General features: G+C 38.0%; 1 protein-coding gene across 2 annotated transcripts in view; it reads left to right on the top strand.

Moving 5' to 3' along the window:
• TMCO5A (transmembrane and coiled-coil domains 5A) overlaps positions 1–18,112 on the top strand; it is a 34,890-nt gene that overhangs the window by 6,534 nt on the left and 10,244 nt on the right. The window contains exons 8-12 of one of the 2 annotated variants that reach the window (XM_017867834.1): positions 392–451; positions 914–978; positions 2,077–2,134; positions 6,709–6,749; positions 10,085–10,471. In XM_017867834.1, the coding sequence (XP_017723323.1) occupies positions 392–451; positions 914–978; positions 2,077–2,134; positions 6,709–6,749; positions 10,085–10,283 (423 nt within the window). In that variant the 3' untranslated portion in view covers positions 10,284–10,471. Of the gene's footprint in view, positions 1–391; positions 452–913; positions 979–2,076; positions 2,135–6,708; positions 6,750–10,084; positions 10,472–18,112 lie in introns of those variants that run through there. The other variant, XM_017867840.1, reaches the window with a different exon arrangement.

Genomic DNA, 18,112 nt, shown 5'->3' with positions numbered 1-18,112 from the left:
CTCAAATGATTGATTTACATAAAGGTTCCAGATCTAAGACCATGATGGGGCTAGGGAGGGGTAAAAAAAGGAAGATAAACACAATCCCTGAGGTAACCTTCTCTTCAACGTTTTTTTACAGAATACACTCAACAGTTTGTATCTTGCAAATATTAGTATCTATCTATTCCTCTCCCAACTGCCCCCAAATTCCACCTTTGACCAATAACTCCCATTTAGCTCATTTACCCTTGAAAAGGGAAATCCATTTATCTGTACAGCAAAAAAGAAAACATATTTAGAATAATTAGAAAACCACATTTAGGAGCTGGGACACAGGAGGAAGCAAGTCTGCTTGTGTTCTTATAGCAATTTACTGAAATATATTTATAACCAAATTTTGATTTCCCAGGTAATGAAGGAGTATGCATTTGTGACCCAACTCTGTGAAGATCAAGCCCTCTACATAAAGGTAGAGTTTCTTGGTAAAGGGCTAGCAAAGGGTTTATTAAGGTACAGGATGAAATAGAACCAGGATTTTCAAAGAACACTATCCAGAGCAATTTCAACACTTCAAGGTGGCACTACTGGGAGACTTTAAGGTCATCAGCACCCCACCTCACTACCAATATCACTCTATTTGTCTTTGTCTCCCTGGGAATTCCTGCCCTGCTCTCCCACTCTCTGTCCTGTTAAGTTAATAATTCACACTTCTGCTATTTATAATGTCAATGATGCCCAGAAACCTATCCGGTGGTAAGGCATAGTGAGAGATCAAGAGTAGTGGTGGGGTGAGGTTAATGAAAGCAGAGAAAGTGGCAGTGGAAATACCAAGCATTCATGGTATCATGTAAAATAACAAGTGCTCATTATGCTTAGAAAAATTAAAAACCTCCTAAGTAGTAACTGGGGCTTCCTTTGTTTCTCTTTGAAGAAGTACCAGGAAACATTGAAGAAAATAGAAGAAGAACTAGAGGCTCGGTTCCTTGAGAGAGAAGTGTGAGCTTTGGCAAAGGAACATCCTGGTTTTGGTAGAAACTCCGTCTCAGCCTGAGTCAGAGCAAACAGTTCTCAGACCAATTTCTATGTGGAATTGAATGAGTTCCGATGTCACATATCTTTGCCCTCTGTTAGTGATCTGGTTGACCCCAGTAGATCACACCAACTTAAAACTTCCAGTCATTCTCCCATCCTTCTAAAAAGACCTCAGAAACACATCTCCCTTCCTAAGTTTATCACATTATCACATTATTATGTGGGTTGATATTTAGAAACATGTACTTTAAAAAGAGTTGGTGGTCAGTCACCTTGATAAGCAGGCTATTCCTTATATATCACAGAAAGGCCTTTTAATTAATATCATCCTCACTTCCCCCAAATATATGGACACCCAACCATATTGCATAGGCATGAAACTAATCTCTAGACTCACACTACAGCTACCACATTACATAAATCAGAACTGTACACTGTATTGAACTACGAACATTTAAAATTAGAAATTATAAAGGGAAAGCACTTCTCAAAATACACTGAGTTTGTCAAGAGTCTAAATGGTGAGAAATTACCAAAACCTCATCTTCATTTCTTGACCCCCTTTGTAAGTTAAATCTTAATGCAGTCAAGAAGTATTTCTATTTATGAAATATTTTTAAATCCGTAGATCAAGAACAAGAGATCAAAACTGCATATAGCTTCTATATAGGCCAAATACAAACTGTGGTCTAGGGGCCAGGGTCCTAGGACTTGTCAGTCCTTGCTCCTAAAGGACACCTTCAAGTCACTCAAGATCCCTGCTGAACATTGGTTTATGGCTTGACTGTTAAGCCAAGATTCTAGAACAGGTTGCCCAGCAGAATTTTCTGTGCTAGTTAGTAGGTAAAACTAACTACATATGGCAATTCAGTATATAAAAGATATACTCAACTGAGGAAATGAATTTTAACTTTAATTAATTTAAATAGCTATAGGAAGCCAGTAGTTACAATATTGGACAGTACAGATTTAGAATATAAAGCTTTTTTAAAATAACCATGGTGTAGTATGAATATTTTAGTGCACTTTGTTCAATTTCTGTCCTGGCTCTTATCTTCATAGATCAAAACTTGTGAGCATGAACTCTGTGGAAAAAGAGCATACCAGGCAAAATAATGAGGTAAACACTCCACTCTCTCTTCAGCTCCTCACAGTTGTCATTGCCTTTCAAAGACATCTCCAGCAAACTCTAAGGCACCAAATGTATACCCAGTCTTGCCATGTGCATTTTCCAAGAGCAGTACCAGCTATAATTACAGAGCATTCCAACCCTAAACAAACAAACTAGACTCTAAGGAACAATCTACTTTCTTCTCATTCAGCCATACAAATAACAGGCTCTTAAAAAACTAGCCGAAGACCTAAGAGAACTCAGAATGGAGGCAAGAAGCAACTTTAATTGAGGGTATGCTCTATAGAAAGAGGCCAGTATAGGGCACATACACCACCTCTTCCATCTCCTGCAATCACATTACTCTTTCCTCATGATCTCGACATGGTCCCTAATCTCTCACAACACAGAGCACCCACCATCTGTCATCATCTAGTCAGAGTTGGCCTGAGAGTTAAAACATAGAAAGCTATTGCTTCTTTATGACAGAGTTTCAGTGTCTGTTCATATTTAACATTGTGAACCCACCAGCACACATGTAAAGGTCTGAAAGAAACAGAACAATTTCATACAGAGAACCAATCCTCTTGGCCTGCTTGATGTCTTGTGGCAGCAAGGATAAAAGGTTAAACTTGGGTTGGGTTTTAATTTTGTAATTTATATTGACTTTAGAGTCCAGGTTAACAATCATCAGAAATTACATATAGTCAAGATAAATTCTCAGAAAAGAGAACTAATCACTTCCTTAAAAGCAAATATCAAATATTGGTCATTGTGCTTGGGTCATCCAAATGTTTGGATATATGTTAGGCCATGTCTGTGTTTCTTAGAGTACTGAACAAGTCATTCTGGCCCTGAAGCTTGCATATTCTGCTTAGTAAACAAAATCCTTGAAATTAACTCGACCTACTTCTGTAGAACCAAGGTTTTGACATCTCCAATGTGTCCTACCATCTCTCCCCACAGCTCATCAAAATATTCCTTCTAACTATGTGTGAGAGGAAAAAAATAAAGTTGTCTACATCAAGCTCATCAGGGTCCCATGATGGTTCAGTGACCTAATGTTGTCTGAGCAACTTTAGAGAGAGGATGCCTGAGAACTGACTGTTTGGCATGACATGTAATCTTACTCAAACTATAGAACAAAATTTGTAATCCTGAAAGTTTCTTTGTAATTCCAATTCTGTGAGCCTCATTTCCACAGCTCTAATTTTTTTTAGTACAAAGATGAATTCTCACTATGTTGTTCAGGCTGGTCTTCAACTCCTGGGCTCAATGGTTCCTCCCACCTTCGCCTCCCAAGTAGCTAGGACTACAGGCACCCACCACCATGCCTGGCTTGCTCTAAAATGTGATCATAATTCCTCTTTTTATCTCACAAGGAAGGTTAAAGGACAATGAAATAACAGAAAATATTTTGAAACAAGAATGCCACAGAAATACAGGACATAGCCTCATCTTTAGATTTTTTTTCTTCAACTTTTAAAGTTCAGGGGTACATGTGCAGGATGTGCAGGTTTGTTACATAGGTAAATGTGTTCCATGATGGTTTGCTGCACAGATCATCCCATCACCCAGGTATTAAGTCCAGCAGCTATTAGCTATTCTTCCTGATGCTCTCCCTCCCACTACCTCACCCCACTGACAAGCTCCAGTGTGTGTTGTTCCCCTGCATGTGTCCATGTGTTCTCATCATTCATCTCCCACTTATAAGTGAGAACATGCAGTGTTTGGGTTTCTGTTCTTGGGTTAGTTNCTCACAAGGAAGGTTAAAGGACAATGAAATAACAGAAAATATTTTGAAACAAGAATGCCACAGAAATACAGGACATAGCCTCATCTTTAGATTTTTTTTCTTCAACTTTTAAAGTTCAGGGGTACATGTGCAGGATGTGCAGGTTTGTTACATAGGTAAATGTGTTCCATGATGGTTTGCTGCACAGATCATCCCATCACCCAGGTATTAAGTCCAGCAGCTATTAGCTATTCTTCCTGATGCTCTCCCTCCCACTACCTCACCCCCACTGACAAGCTCCAGTGTGTGTTGTTCCCCTGCATGTGTCCATGTGTTCTCATCATTCATCTCCCACTTATAAGTGAGAACATGCAGTGTTTGGGTTTCTGTTCTTGGGTTAGTTGGCTGAGGAAAATGGCTTCCAATACCACCCATGTCCCTGCAATATGTATATGCATCACATATTCTTTATTCAGTCTATCATTGATGGCACTTAGGTTGATTCCATGTCTTTGCTATTGTGAACAGTGCTGCAATGATATTTGTGTGCATGTATCTCTATGATAGAATGATTTATATTCCTTTGGGTATATACCCAGTATTGACATTGCTGTATCAAATGGTATTTCTGCCTCTAGGTTTCTGAGGAATTGCCACACTTCTTCCACAATGGTTGAACAAATTTATACACCCATCAACAGTGTAAAAGCATGCCTTTTTCTCTGCGACCTCACCAGTATCTGTTGTTGTTTGACTTTTAAGTAACAGCAATTCTGATCGGTATGAGATGGTATTTCATTGTTGCTTTGATTTGCATTTCTCTAATGATCAGTAATGTTGAACTTTTTTTCGTATGTTTGTTGGCTATATGTATGTTTTCTTTTGAGAAGTGTCTGTTCATGTTCTTTGCCCACTTTTTAATGAGGTTGGTTTTTTCTTGTAAATTTGTTTAAGTTCCTTGTAGACTCTGGGTGTTAGATCTTTGTCAGACATAGAGTTTTCAAAAATTATCTCCTATTCTGTAGGTTGTCTGCTCACTCTTATGATAGTTTATTTTCCTGTGCAGAAGCTCTTTAGTTTAACTAGATCCCATTTGTCAATTTTTGCTTTTGTTGCAATTGCTTTTGGCATTTTCGTCATGAAATCTTTGCCCATGCCTATGTCCACGGTATTGCCTATATTTTCTTCTAGGGTTTTAACAGTTTTGGGTTTTACATTTAAGTCTATAATCCATCTTGAGTTAATTTTTGTATATTATGTAAGGAAGCAGTCCAGTTTCAATTTTCTGCATATGGTAGCCAGTTTTCCCAGCACCATTTATTGAATAGGGAGTCCTTTCTCCATTGTTTGTTTTTGTCAGGTTTGTTAAAGATCAGATGGCTGTAGGCAAGCAGTCTTATTTCTGAGTTTTCTATTCTATTTCATTGGTCTATGTGTCTGTTTTTGTACTAGTACCATGCTGTTTTGGTTACTGTAGCCTTGTAGTATAGTTTGAAGTCAGGTAGTGTGATGCCTCTAGCTTTGTTCTTTTTGCTAAGGATTGTCTTGGTTATTAGGGCTCTGTTTTGGTTCCACCTGAATTTTAAAATCATTTTTTTCTAATTCTGTGAAAAATGTCAATGGTAGGTTAATGTGAATAGCATTGAATCTAGAAATTACTTTGGACAGTATGGCCATTTTCATGATATTGATTCTTTCTATCCAGGAACATGGAATGTCCTCTCTGATTTCTTTCAGAGTAGTTTGTAGTTCTCCTTGAAGGAGTCTTTCATTTCCCTTGTTAGCTATATTCCTAGGTATTTTATTTTGTGTAGCAATTGTGAATGGGAGTTCTTTCATCATTTGGCTCTCTGCTTGACTGTTGTTGGTGTATAGGAATGCTGTGACTTCTGCACATTGAGTCTGTAGCCGGAGACTTTGCTGAAGTTGCTGAAGAGGCTTTTGGGCTGAGATGATGGGGTTTTCTAGGTACAGGATCATGCCACCTGCAAACAAAGATAGTCTGACTTCCTCTTTTCCTATCTGAATACCCTTTATTTCTTTCTCTTTACTGACTGCCCTGGCCAGAACTTCCAATGCTATGTTGAATAGGAGTGGTGAGAGAGGGCATCCTTGTCTTATGCCATTTTTCAAGGGGAATGCTTCCAGCTTCTGTATTTAGTATGATATTGGCTGTGGATTTGTCATATATGGCTCTTATTATTTTGACGTATGTTCTTTTAATACCTAGGTTACTGAGAGTTTTTAACATTAAGGGATGTTGAATTTTATCAGAGGCCTGTTCTGCATCTTGAGATAATCATGTGGTTTTTGTTTTTAGTTCTGTTTATGTGATTGATTATATTTATCTATTTGTGTATGTTGAACCAACCTTGCATCCCAGGGATGAAGCCAAACTTGATCACTCATCTTTAGATTTTTATAGCTTTTAAGACTTATCTCTTAAGATATGTTTATGTAGTTTTCTTAGCCTATAAGCTTCTCTAAGGGTCACTGGTTAAGCAGAAGATAGAATGGTACAGTTGAGAGAGCCAAGAATGTGGGGTCAGAGAATGTAGCTTCCAGGTCCGATCCTGCCACTAACTAACTATGTGACCTTGGGCAGCATACTTTGACTTTCTGTGCCTTAGTTTAGTCATATAAATATGTAAAAAGGTAGGACAAATAACAATAATAATAAATATATTTAAAATTTTTGGCATGAAAATTATATGTGCTTACGCATATAAAAAGAATTTGTTAAAGTTATCTAAATAACATATAACTAATGGCTCACTAAATATTATTGGACAATGATAATAGCCTCCAGAAATTGCTCATTTATCAATATCTTTTCTTCTTCTTCCAGGGTACTCCTACCCAAAAGACAGCAACATTTTTCAGTAGAAAGTAAGTAAAATATCTTCAAGTAAACTTCCTATAAATTTGGGAGCCCTATTTAGCCATCCTGACAGAGAGAAAAGTCTAGACAAGGAGAACCTTGTACATGCGTGCGTGCGTGCACACACACACACACACACACAAGTCAGCAAACTAATGTCTTTGACTGTATTTCTCAATTCTAATGTTATGACTTACTTGTTTAAAGGTAATTAATAATCTCCACTTTCCGTTATTAAAAATCAACAGCCTTGTGGTATTAAGAAATAGAAATTTGATTATGTAAAAGAGATGTGGCAAATCTCTTATTTACTGCCTTTTCCCTTTAACAATTTGGATTTGCTTCATGTATCTGGTTTCCTAGTAGCATTGGTAGAGTAGAATGAAGCCTGTCACATGCTAGTATACCACTGACAAATAAGAGATAGAAGAGAGACAAGCATTATGAGAAAGAGCATCTAACACATAACGGTTGCTTGAAAATACTCGTTAAATTGAAAAGAATTTAAGATTCAAACACCTGAGTAGATATTCATCCTAAGGGAAACACTGTGATAGCAAAGTAAAATTGGTATTCATGAAGCTCCTACATTTGCAAGAAAAGGTCAAATTATATTCAATATAGTCTGTTTAAGAAGGCATAAAGAAATAGATATTCAAAATGGTATGAGATATGATTTAGAGAGAGTTCCATCAAAATGTTTAACGTAAAATTTTTGATGCTTAAAGGTCAGTTCCAATTGTCTAGAAAATTTGCTTAAGTAGAATACCCCTTCATACCAGATAAATGAAATATTACATCCTTCAATATTCCTAGATACAATATTCCTGAAACAACTAGAAGAATTTTCTCTAGAACTCCTACTTTGTTCTCTTATACTCCAACACAAGGGCCCACCACTGAATTGACTGTGCGGACTTCTAGAATAAGGACTGTCTGCCTAAACAGACTTGGCATCCTGAAGGAAATCTTAGAAAAGAGATCCTGAAAGTCTAGCTAATCATGTCAAACTATAAATGTCTTTTTTCTTATTCTGCTTCAACATCTTGTGGGGCACTGGTACACTGGACACTAACTCAAGAGACAAGAAAGCTAGGCTATTCCTAGGATTTTCCCTGAGAATGCAATCCCAGAACCTTCTCATGTGTATTGGCTCAAATTTCACGGAGAGTGGTGGGAAGATTTGTCAAGGGCTTCTGATTCTAATTTTGAACAAGGTGTTGTGCTATAATGAGTGCTGGCTCCTGTTACCAAGATCAACCATAGCAGCAAACTTGAGAAAAGTGGAAGGGAAGGGGCTGTTTTTGACCTTTAAAGGTGAATAGTGAATTTGTCCAGGGGCAGAGGCACCCCCAAAACAGCTGGGTAAGGATAATACAGGAAAGAAATGGTGAAGGTTTGCTCATGCAAATCATAACAAAGCCATAAGGGCTAAATAACTCATCAGTTGAAAGAAAAAAACAAATCAAGACCACCATAGGGAGGTTTATAAAAAATCATTACAAAATGTTACGGATAACATGAATGAAAGAAGACAACATAATCGTGGATAGAAACTCATATCAAAACAGTAAGAATTGCCTCCAAATGATTGATAAATTCAACCAAATTTCAATCAAACTCTCCAAAGGGTTTTTCATGGAATTGAATAAAACAATTCTAAAATATACTCTATATGGAGAATAAAGGGTCAAGAATAACCTGGACAGTTTTAAAGAGCAGGGAGTGGGGAACACGCCCTTCCAGATATCAGGACTTACTATGACGTTATAGTAATCATTATGGTGTGGTATTGGGAAAGGAATAGGAAAACTGCCTAGTGGAATGGAACAAAGAGTTCAGAAATTGTGCATATAGCAAACTTTGGTATGTGACAGTGACCGCATGTCAAAGGAAAAGGAAGAACGAACTGTTTAATAAGAACAGCAGGAAAAAAAATGGTTATCTATATGAGATTGGATCACTAAATGCAGTATGTACAAAAGGCAAGCCCAGATGTGTTAAAGATGTAAATGCTTTAAAAAAAAAATCTTCAAAATCCTGTATTATTTTCTATGCTACATAATAAATTACCCCCAAAACTTAGTGATTTCAAAGAACAAACAATTATTAGCAGTTTCTGTGGGCCAGGTGGTACTAGCCAAGTGGTTCTAGCTAATATCTGTCAAGAAGTTGCAGTTAGGATGTTGACCAAAATTGCAGTCATTAGAAGGTTTGGCTGGAGCTAGAAGTTATATTCCCAAGGTAACTAACTTGCGTATCTGGCAAGCTTTTTCTGGTTGTTGACACCAAGTCTCAGTTCCTCACTGCACAGACCCTCCCATAAGGCCGCTTGAGTGTCCTCACAACATGACTGCTGGCTTCCTCCACAGTATGTGGAGAAAACTGCAATACCTTTATGATGTAATCTAGGAAGCTACACTACATACTGTGACTTCCACCATATTCCCTTCTTTAGAAGTAAGTTATTAAGTCCAGTCCACACTCCAATCGAGGGGAATTCTCTTGAAAGGAGGAGTAACAAAGAATCTGTAGACATATTTATAAACAAACATAGACTTTTAATAGAAAATATGGGTATCTTTCAGGTCTTGGGATAGGGAATTTTTGTGAAAAGGACACAGAAAGCACTGATTCTAATTAAAGAAAAGATTGACAAACTATACCCTATTAAAATTGAGAATTTTTTTCTTTAACATCTTAGAGCAAGCGAAAGTTATAAAGTTGGGAGGCTACATAACACTACACACAATGGAAAAGGATTCATACCAACAACATAAAACAAACTCTTACAAATCAATAAGAAAAGCTCAAACTACCTTATAGATAAATGGGCAAGAAGAAACACGTGAAACCAATAAACCTATCAACAGATGTTCAGCATCACTGTTCCTCAGGGAAATGCATATTGAGGCCACAGTGAGAGATTATTTTACACCCATTTGATCAGCAAAAGTGTTTACATCTGATAAGTGTTGGCGAGGACATGGGTCCACAAAACCTATACCTTGTTAGAGGGTTATAAACCAATGAAACTGTTTTGAAAAACAACTTGCCAAAACAAAACCAAAAATAAACAAAACAAAAAATAAGAGAACAAAATTATTTTAGTGATAAATGCTACCAAGAAAATAAAACATGGTAAAGGACAGAGAATAACCAATAGGCCAGAACATGGGAGAGGGGAGCTGCCATTATAAAGGGTTGTCAGGAAAGGGGGTGATAATCCATGAGAGACATTAGAATATCAATTAGGAGACAGATATGCATTCAGGTATGATTTATTTTTTGTTCCAAGTTTTCTAACCTTCTGGTTAACAGTTTCATGGCATTCTCTTTTTAGGATTTTTTGCTGTCTCTTTTTCATCACCCTATTTTTCATCAGACTGCTGAGCTACCTGTTTTTTCATGTAAGATTCATAAATCCAGATCTCCTCGTCAATGTACTGCCCAAGATGCTGAGCAGGAGCACCTTGTGGAAGCTCAGATGCTTCTTCTTTCCATCTCTCACACTTGAGACAGAGGACATGTTACCCCACTGATTCCTCAAGAAATATCCTTGAGCAACAGAAGGGAAGTGGGATCCGAGCGTGTAGAAGGGAGGCATGAAACTTGTGGAGGAAAGAGATTTGCTTCAGTTTTTTCCTCATCGTTTGCCTACTTGACTACCTTTCGTCACCACATCATCTTTCCAGGATTAACCTTGCCCAGTAAAAAGCTCTGTAATAGATTTATGTGGCTCTATGGATCGGCTGAATTAGTACCTGATAGTAAACAAATCTGACCTTGGGGAATTACATAGATGCTAAGAAAAGTTAATTGATAAATTATTCTAGTGAATCTCAAAAATCTGACACACTGGATTCCTGAAATACAGAAGATTACTTACTACTTATATTAGAACTCATAGGTTGTAAGTGACCTTAGCTTGACGTAATTTATAGCAAATCCATAAATATTTATATTTACATATTTAAACATAAAATAAAAAGCCTATGAATAAATAAGCCAGGCAAGAAATCAGAAGACTCCATCAATTATCCGTCTTTCAAGGACAACAATTTAACAACTATCTACATAAAGAAAGCACCTTTATAAGAACCAAAAATCAGGTGAGCACTCACAGTCTGTAGTTTTAACTTCATATTGCTGAAAGAGGCACTGAAGAGATAGGAAAAACAGTCTGGAATTGCCAACACCACCCCTTCCCCATCCTCCAGCAGCAGGGGTGTGGTGTGGAGAGCATTTCTGTGTGCTGGGGAGAGAAAGATTGCAGCATCTGTGAGACATTGAACTCAGTGCTTCCCTATTATAACAGAAAACAAAACCAGACCAAACTCATGTGACACCTGCCACAGAGGGATAATTTAAACCAGCCCTAGCTAGTGAAGAATTGCTGATCCCAGCTGTCGGAATTTAAGTTTCTGAAAGCCTCGCCACTGCCAAGCTAAAGTACTTTGGAGGCTTAAATAAAGTTGAAATTTCTAGGTGAGTCCTAGTGCTGCACTAGGCCCAGACACAGTGGACTTGGTGGGGAGCGGGGGTGGTCACAGAGTGGCTAAGGGAGTGCTGGAATTACCCCTCCCCTAATCCCAGGCAGCACAGCTCATGACTCCAAAAGAGACCGTTTCCGTCTGCTCAAGGAGGACTCAACTTGGGAGGACTTTGTCTTGCATCTTGAATAGCAGTTCAGCCACTGCAAGATAGGGTACCAGTCAGAGTCATGAAGCCGCCTTTCCAGGCCCTAGCTCCCAGATGATATTTCTAGACACACACTGGGCCAGAAAGGACCCTGCTACTTTGAAGAGGACTCAGTCCTGGAAGGACTCATCATCTGCTAACTGAAAAGCCTTTGGGCCCTGAATAACCAGCAGCAATACTTAGGTACTATATGGGGGGCTTTAGGTGAGACCCTGAGAATTTCTGGCTTCAGGTGAGACTCAGCATAGTCCCAGCTATTGTGGCTATGGGTCAAGATTCCTTCTACCTGAGAAAAGCAGAGGAAAAAAGCAAAGGGGACGTTGTCTTCCAGCTTGGACACAGCAGGGTAGAGTACAGAGTGAGCCCTTGGGTCACCAGTTTCAGGACTTGGCTCTTGGAATACATTTCTGGAACTGCCCTAGGCCAGAGGGCATCTCACTGCCCTGAAGGGTGAGTCCCAGGCCAGGCAGCATTCACTACACGCTGACTGAAGAGCCTTTGGGCTTTCTTTAAAGAAACATTAGTGGTAGTCTGGCAGTACTCCCCATAGGCCTATGGTGGCAGTGGCCATGGTGCGAGACATCTCTGCTTTTGGAAAGGGGAGGGAAGGGTGGGAAGAACTAAGACTTTTGGTTTGAAACCCAGCTCATCTACAGTACAACAGAATATCAGGTAGACTTCTAAAGTTCTTGACTCTAGACCCTGGCCCCTAACAGCACCTCTGGACATGCACAGGGCCAGGGGGAACTCACCACCATGAAGGGAAGGACACAGGCCTGGTTGCTTTGCCACCTGCTGATTGTAGAGCCCCAGGGCCTTGAGTGAACATAGGACATAGCCAGGGAGTGATTACAGCAGACTTTGGGTAAGACCTAGTGCTGTGCTGGCTTCAGGTCTAACCCAGCACAATTCTAGTGGTTTTAGCCACAGAGGTACTTGTGTTACACTACCCAGAGCTCCAGGTGACTCAGAAAAGAGAGAGACACCATTCATTTGGGGGAAAGTAGGGAAAGAGAATAAGAACCTCTGCCTGATAATCCAGAGAATTCTTCCAGATTTTGCTCAAAACCATCAAGGCAGTACCTCTACAAGTTGGCAAGAACCACAGTATTACTGGGCTTAGGGTGGCCCCTACGGCAGGTAATGGCTTAGATCACAACATCAAAGTCCTTTTGAATATCTGGAAGGCCTTCCCAAGAAGAATGGATACCAACAAGCCCAGACTGAGAAGACTACAATAAATGCCTAACTCTTCAATGCCCCAACACCAAACACCTACAAGCATCAACAACATTCAGGAAAACATGACCTCACCAAACTAAGTAAGGCACCAGGGACCAATCCTGGAGAAACAGAGATATGTGACCTTTCAGGCAGAAAAGTAAAATACCTGTTTTGAGGAAACTCAAATTCAAGATAACACAGAGAAGAAACTCAGAATTCTATCAGATAAATTTAACACAGAGATTAAAATAATTTAAAAGAATCAAGATCAAGCAGAAATTCTGGAGTTAAAATGCATTTAGCATACTGAAGAATACATGAGTCTTTTGATAGCAGAATTGATCAAGCAGAAGAAAGAATTGGTGAGGTTAAAGACAGGCTAATGGAAAATACACAGAAGACACAAAAGGAAAAAATAAAATGAAAACCAACAAAGCACACCTACAGGATCTAGAAAGTAACCTCAAAAGAAAAAATCAAAGAGTTACTGGCCTCAAAGGGGAGGTAAAGAGATAGGCATAGAAAGTTTATTCAAAGGAATAATAACAAAGAACTTCCCAAACTTAGAGAAAGATATCAATATCCAAATATAAAACACCAACAGATTTAACCCGAAGAAGACTATGTCAAGGCATTTAATAATCAAAACTCCCAAAGGTCAAGGATAAAGAAAGGATCACAAATGCAACAAGAGAAAAGAAACAAATGACATACAATGGAGCTCTAATATGTCTGGCAGCAGACATTTCAATGAAAATCTTACAGACCAGGAAAAAGTGGCATGATATATTCGAAGTGCTAGAGGAAATAAACATTTATCCTGCTATAGGATTCTGGTGAAAATGTCCTTCGAACATGAAGGAGAAATAGACTTTCCCAGACAAACAAAATCTGAGGGACTTCATCAACACCAGACCTATCCTACAAGAAATGCTAATGGGAGTACATTAATCAGAAAGAAAAGGACGTTAATGAGCAATAGGAAATTATCTGAAGGTACAAAACTACTGCTAATAGTAAGTACACAGAAAAACACAATATTATAACATAGTAACTGTGGTATATAAACTACTCTTAAGTAGGAAAACTAAACAATGATCCAATCAAAAATAACTACAACTTTTCAGAACATAGACAGTATAACAAGATATGAATAGAAACAACAAGAAGTTAAAAAGTGGGGGTACAAAGTTAAGAAATATTCATGTTTGTTTATGCAAGTAATGTTAAGTTGTTATTAGCTTAAAATAATGGGTTATAAGATAGTATTTGCTAACCTCATGGTAATCTCAAAAAACATACAATGAATACACAAAAAAATGCAAAAAAAAAAAAAAAAAAAAAAACTAAATTATATCACCAGACAGAATCACCTTTACTAGAAGGAAGACAGGAAGAAAAGAAAGAAGAAAGAGAAGACCACAAAACAACAAGAAAACAAATAACAAAATGGCAGAAGTATGTCTTTACTTATCAATAATAACATTGAATGTAAGTGGACTAAACTCTCCAATCAAAGGACATAGACTGGCTGAATGAATTTATGAACAGGACCCAAAGATCTGTTGTCTAAAAGAAACACACTTTAGGCAAGAATAACTATTCTTACATAAGACAAAATAGATTTAACGAGTAAAAATATAAGAGATAAGGTCACTACAAAATGATAAAGGGGTTAATTCAGCAAGAGGATACAACAATTTTAAATATATATGCACCCAACACTGGAGCACCCAGATATACATAGCAAATATTATTAAAACTAAAGAGAGAGATAGACCTTAATACGATAATACCTGGAGGCTTTAACACCGTACCTTCAGCTTTGGACAGATCTCCTAGACAGAAAATCAACAAACAAATATTGGATGTAATCTGCACTATAGTCCAAATAAACCTAATGGATACTTACAGAACATTTCATCCAGCGGCTTCAGAATACACATTATTTTCCTTAGCACATGGATCACTCTCAAGAATAGACCATATTTTAGGTCACAAAACAGCATTCTCAAAAATTGAAATAATATCAACCATCTTCTCTGACCACAATGGAATAAAGCTAGAAATCAATAATGAGGAATTTGGGAAAGTATAGAAATACATGGAAATTAAACCATATGCTCCTGAATGACTAGTAGGTCAATGAAGACATTAAGAAGGAAATTTAAAAATTTCTTGAAACAAATGATAATTGAAACACAATGTAACAAAACCTACAGGATACAGCAAAAGTAGTACTAAAAAAACTTATAGCTATAAGTGCCTATATCAAGAAAGAAGAAAAACTTTAAATAAACAACAAAATGATGCATCTTGAAGAACTAGAAAAGCAAGAGCAAAACAAATGCAAAATTAGTAGAAGAGAAACATAAAGATCAGAGCAGAAATAAATGAAATCAAAATGAAGAAAACAATACAAAAGATCAATGAAACAAAAATTTTCTTTATTGAAAATTTAAACAACATTGAAAAACCTGCAGCCAGACTAAGAAAAAAAGAGAGACAATCCAAATAAATGAAATCAGAGGTGAAAAAAGTAGACTTGCAACTGGTCCTGCAGAAATTCAAAGGATTTATCAGGGGTCACTATGAGCAACTATAGGCCAATAAATTGGACAATCTAGAAGAAATTGACAAATTCCTAGACAAAAACAACAAGATTGAACCATGAAGAAATCCAAACCTGAAAAGACCAATAGCAAGTAATGAGATCAAAGCTGTAATAAATGGTCTCCCCGTAAAGAAAAACCCAGGACCTGATGGTTTCACTCCTGAATTCTACCAAACATTTCAAGATGAACTACAGGGGTTGCAATCCTAGTCTCTGATAAAACGAACTTTAAACCAACAAATATCAAAAGAGACAAAGAAGGGCATTACATAATGGTAAAGGGATCCAGGCAACAAGAAAAGCTAAATATCCTAAATATATGTGCACCCAATACAGGAGCACCCAGATTCATAAAGCAAGTTCTCGGAAACCTACAAAGAGACTTAGACTCCCACACTATAATAGTGGAAGACAGCCAGGCGAGGTGACTCATGCCTGTAATCCCAGCACTCTGGGAGGCAGAGGCGGGCAAATCATCAGGAGATCGAGACCATCCTGGTTAACACGGTGAAACTCCGTCTCTACTAAAAATACAAAAAATTAGCCAGGCGTGGTGACGGGCGCCTGTAGTCCCAGCTACTTGGGAGGCTGAGGCAGGAGAATGGCGTGAACACGGGAGGCGGAGCTTGCAGTGAGCCGAGATCACCCCACTGCACTCCAGCCTGGGTGACAGAGCCAGACTCCATCTCAAAAAAAAAAAAAAAAAAAGGAAGACTTTAACACTTAGACTCCCACACTATAATAGTGGAAGACTAACACCCCACTGTCAATATTAGATGGATCAACAAGGCAGAAAATTAGTAAGAATATCCAGGACCTGAACTCAGCTCTGGACCAAGCAGATCTAATAGACATCTACAGAACTCTCCACCCCAAATCAACAGAATATACATTCTTCTCAGCACCACATTGCACTTATTCCAAAATTGACCACATATTTGAAAGTAAAACACTCCTCAGCAAATGCAAAATAATGGAAATCATAACAAAGAGTCTCTGAGACCACAGTGCAATCAAATTGGAACTCAGGATTAAGAAAGTCACTCAAAACCACACAACTACATGGAAACTAAACAACCTGCTCTTGAATGACTACTGGGTAAATAACGAAATAAAGGCAGAAATAAATAAGTTATTTGAAACCAATGAGAACAAAGACACAATGTACCAGAATCTCGAGGACACATTTAAAGCACTGTGTAGAGGGAAATTTATAGAACTAAATGCCCACAAGAGAACCAGGAAAGATCTAAAATCAACACCCTAACACTACAATTAAAAGAACTAGAGAAGCAAGAGTAAACAAATTCAAAAGCAAGCAGAAGGCAAGAAATAACTCAGAACAGAACTGAAGGAGAGAGACACGAAAAACTCTTCAAAAAATCAGTGAATCCAGGAGCTGGTTTTTTGAAAAGATCAACAAAATAGATAGACCACTAGCCAGACTAATAAAGAAGAAAAGAGAGAAGAATCAAATAGATGCAATAAAAAATGATAAAGGGGATATCACCACTGATCCCACAGAAATACAAACTACATCAAAGAATAACCTCTATGCAAATAAACCAGAAAATCTAGAAGAAATGGATAAGTTCTTGGATACATACACCCTCCCAAGACTAAACCAGGATGAAGTCGAATCCTGAATAGACCAATAACAAGTTCTGAAATTGAGACAGCAATTAATAGCCTGTCAACCGAAAAAAGTCCAGGACCAGTTGAATTCCTAGCCGAATTCTACCACAGGTACAAAGAAGAGCTGGCACCATTCCTTCTGAAAGTATTCCAAACAACAGAAAAAGAGGGACTCCTCCCTAACTCATTTTATGAGGCCAGCATTATCCTGATACCAAAACCTGGCAGAGACACAACAAAAAAAGAAAATTCCAGGCCAATATTCCTAATGAACATCGATTTGAAAATCCTCAATAAAACACTGGCAAACCGAATCCAGCAGCACATCCACCACGATCAAGTTGGCTTCATCCCTGGGATGTGAGGCTGGTTCAACATATACAAATCAATAAACGTAATCCTTCATATAAACAGAACCAATGACAAAAACCACATGATTATCTTAATAGATGCAGAAAAGGCCTTCAACAAAATTCAACAGCTCTTCATGCTAAAAACTCTCAATAAACTAGGTATTGATGGAACATTTCTCAAAATAATGAGTGCTATTTATGACAAACCCACAGCCAGTATCATACTGAATTGTAAAAAACTGGAGGCATTCCCTATGAATACCAGCACAAGACAAGGATGCTCTCTCTCACTCCTATTCAACATAGTATTGGAAGTTCTGGCCAGGGCAATCAGGCAAGAGAAAGAAATAAAAGGTATTCAATTCGGAAAAGAGGAAGTCAAATTGTCCCTGTTTGCAGATGACATGATTGTATATTTAGAAAACCCCATCGTCTCAGCCTCAAATCTCCTTAAGCTGATAAGCAACTTCAGCAAAGTCTCAGGATACAAAATCAATGTGCCAAAATCACAAGCATTCCTATACACCAATAATAGACAAACAGAGAGCCAAATCATGAGTGAACTCCCATTCACAATTGCTACAAAGAGAATAATATACCTAGGAATACAACTTACAAGGGAAGTGAAGGACCTCTTCAAGGAGAACTACAGAACTACAAACCACTCCTCAAGGAAATAAGAGAGGATACAAACAAATGGAAAAATATTCCATGCTCACAGATAGGAATAATCAATATAGTGAAAATGGCCATACTGCCTAAAGTAATTTGTAGCTTCAGTGCTATCCCCATCAAGCTACCATTGACTGTCTTCAAAGAATTGGAAAAAACTACTTTAAATTTC

The sequence above is a fragment of the Rhinopithecus bieti genome, unplaced genomic scaffold, assembly GCF_001698545.2.
Source record: "Rhinopithecus bieti isolate Rb0 unplaced genomic scaffold, ASM169854v2 scaffold_115, whole genome shotgun sequence".
Lineage (NCBI taxonomy): Eukaryota > Metazoa > Chordata > Mammalia > Primates > Cercopithecidae > Rhinopithecus > Rhinopithecus bieti.
The sequence above is the reverse complement of the archived record's forward strand: the minus strand, read 5'-3'. Positions and strand labels throughout refer to the sequence as shown.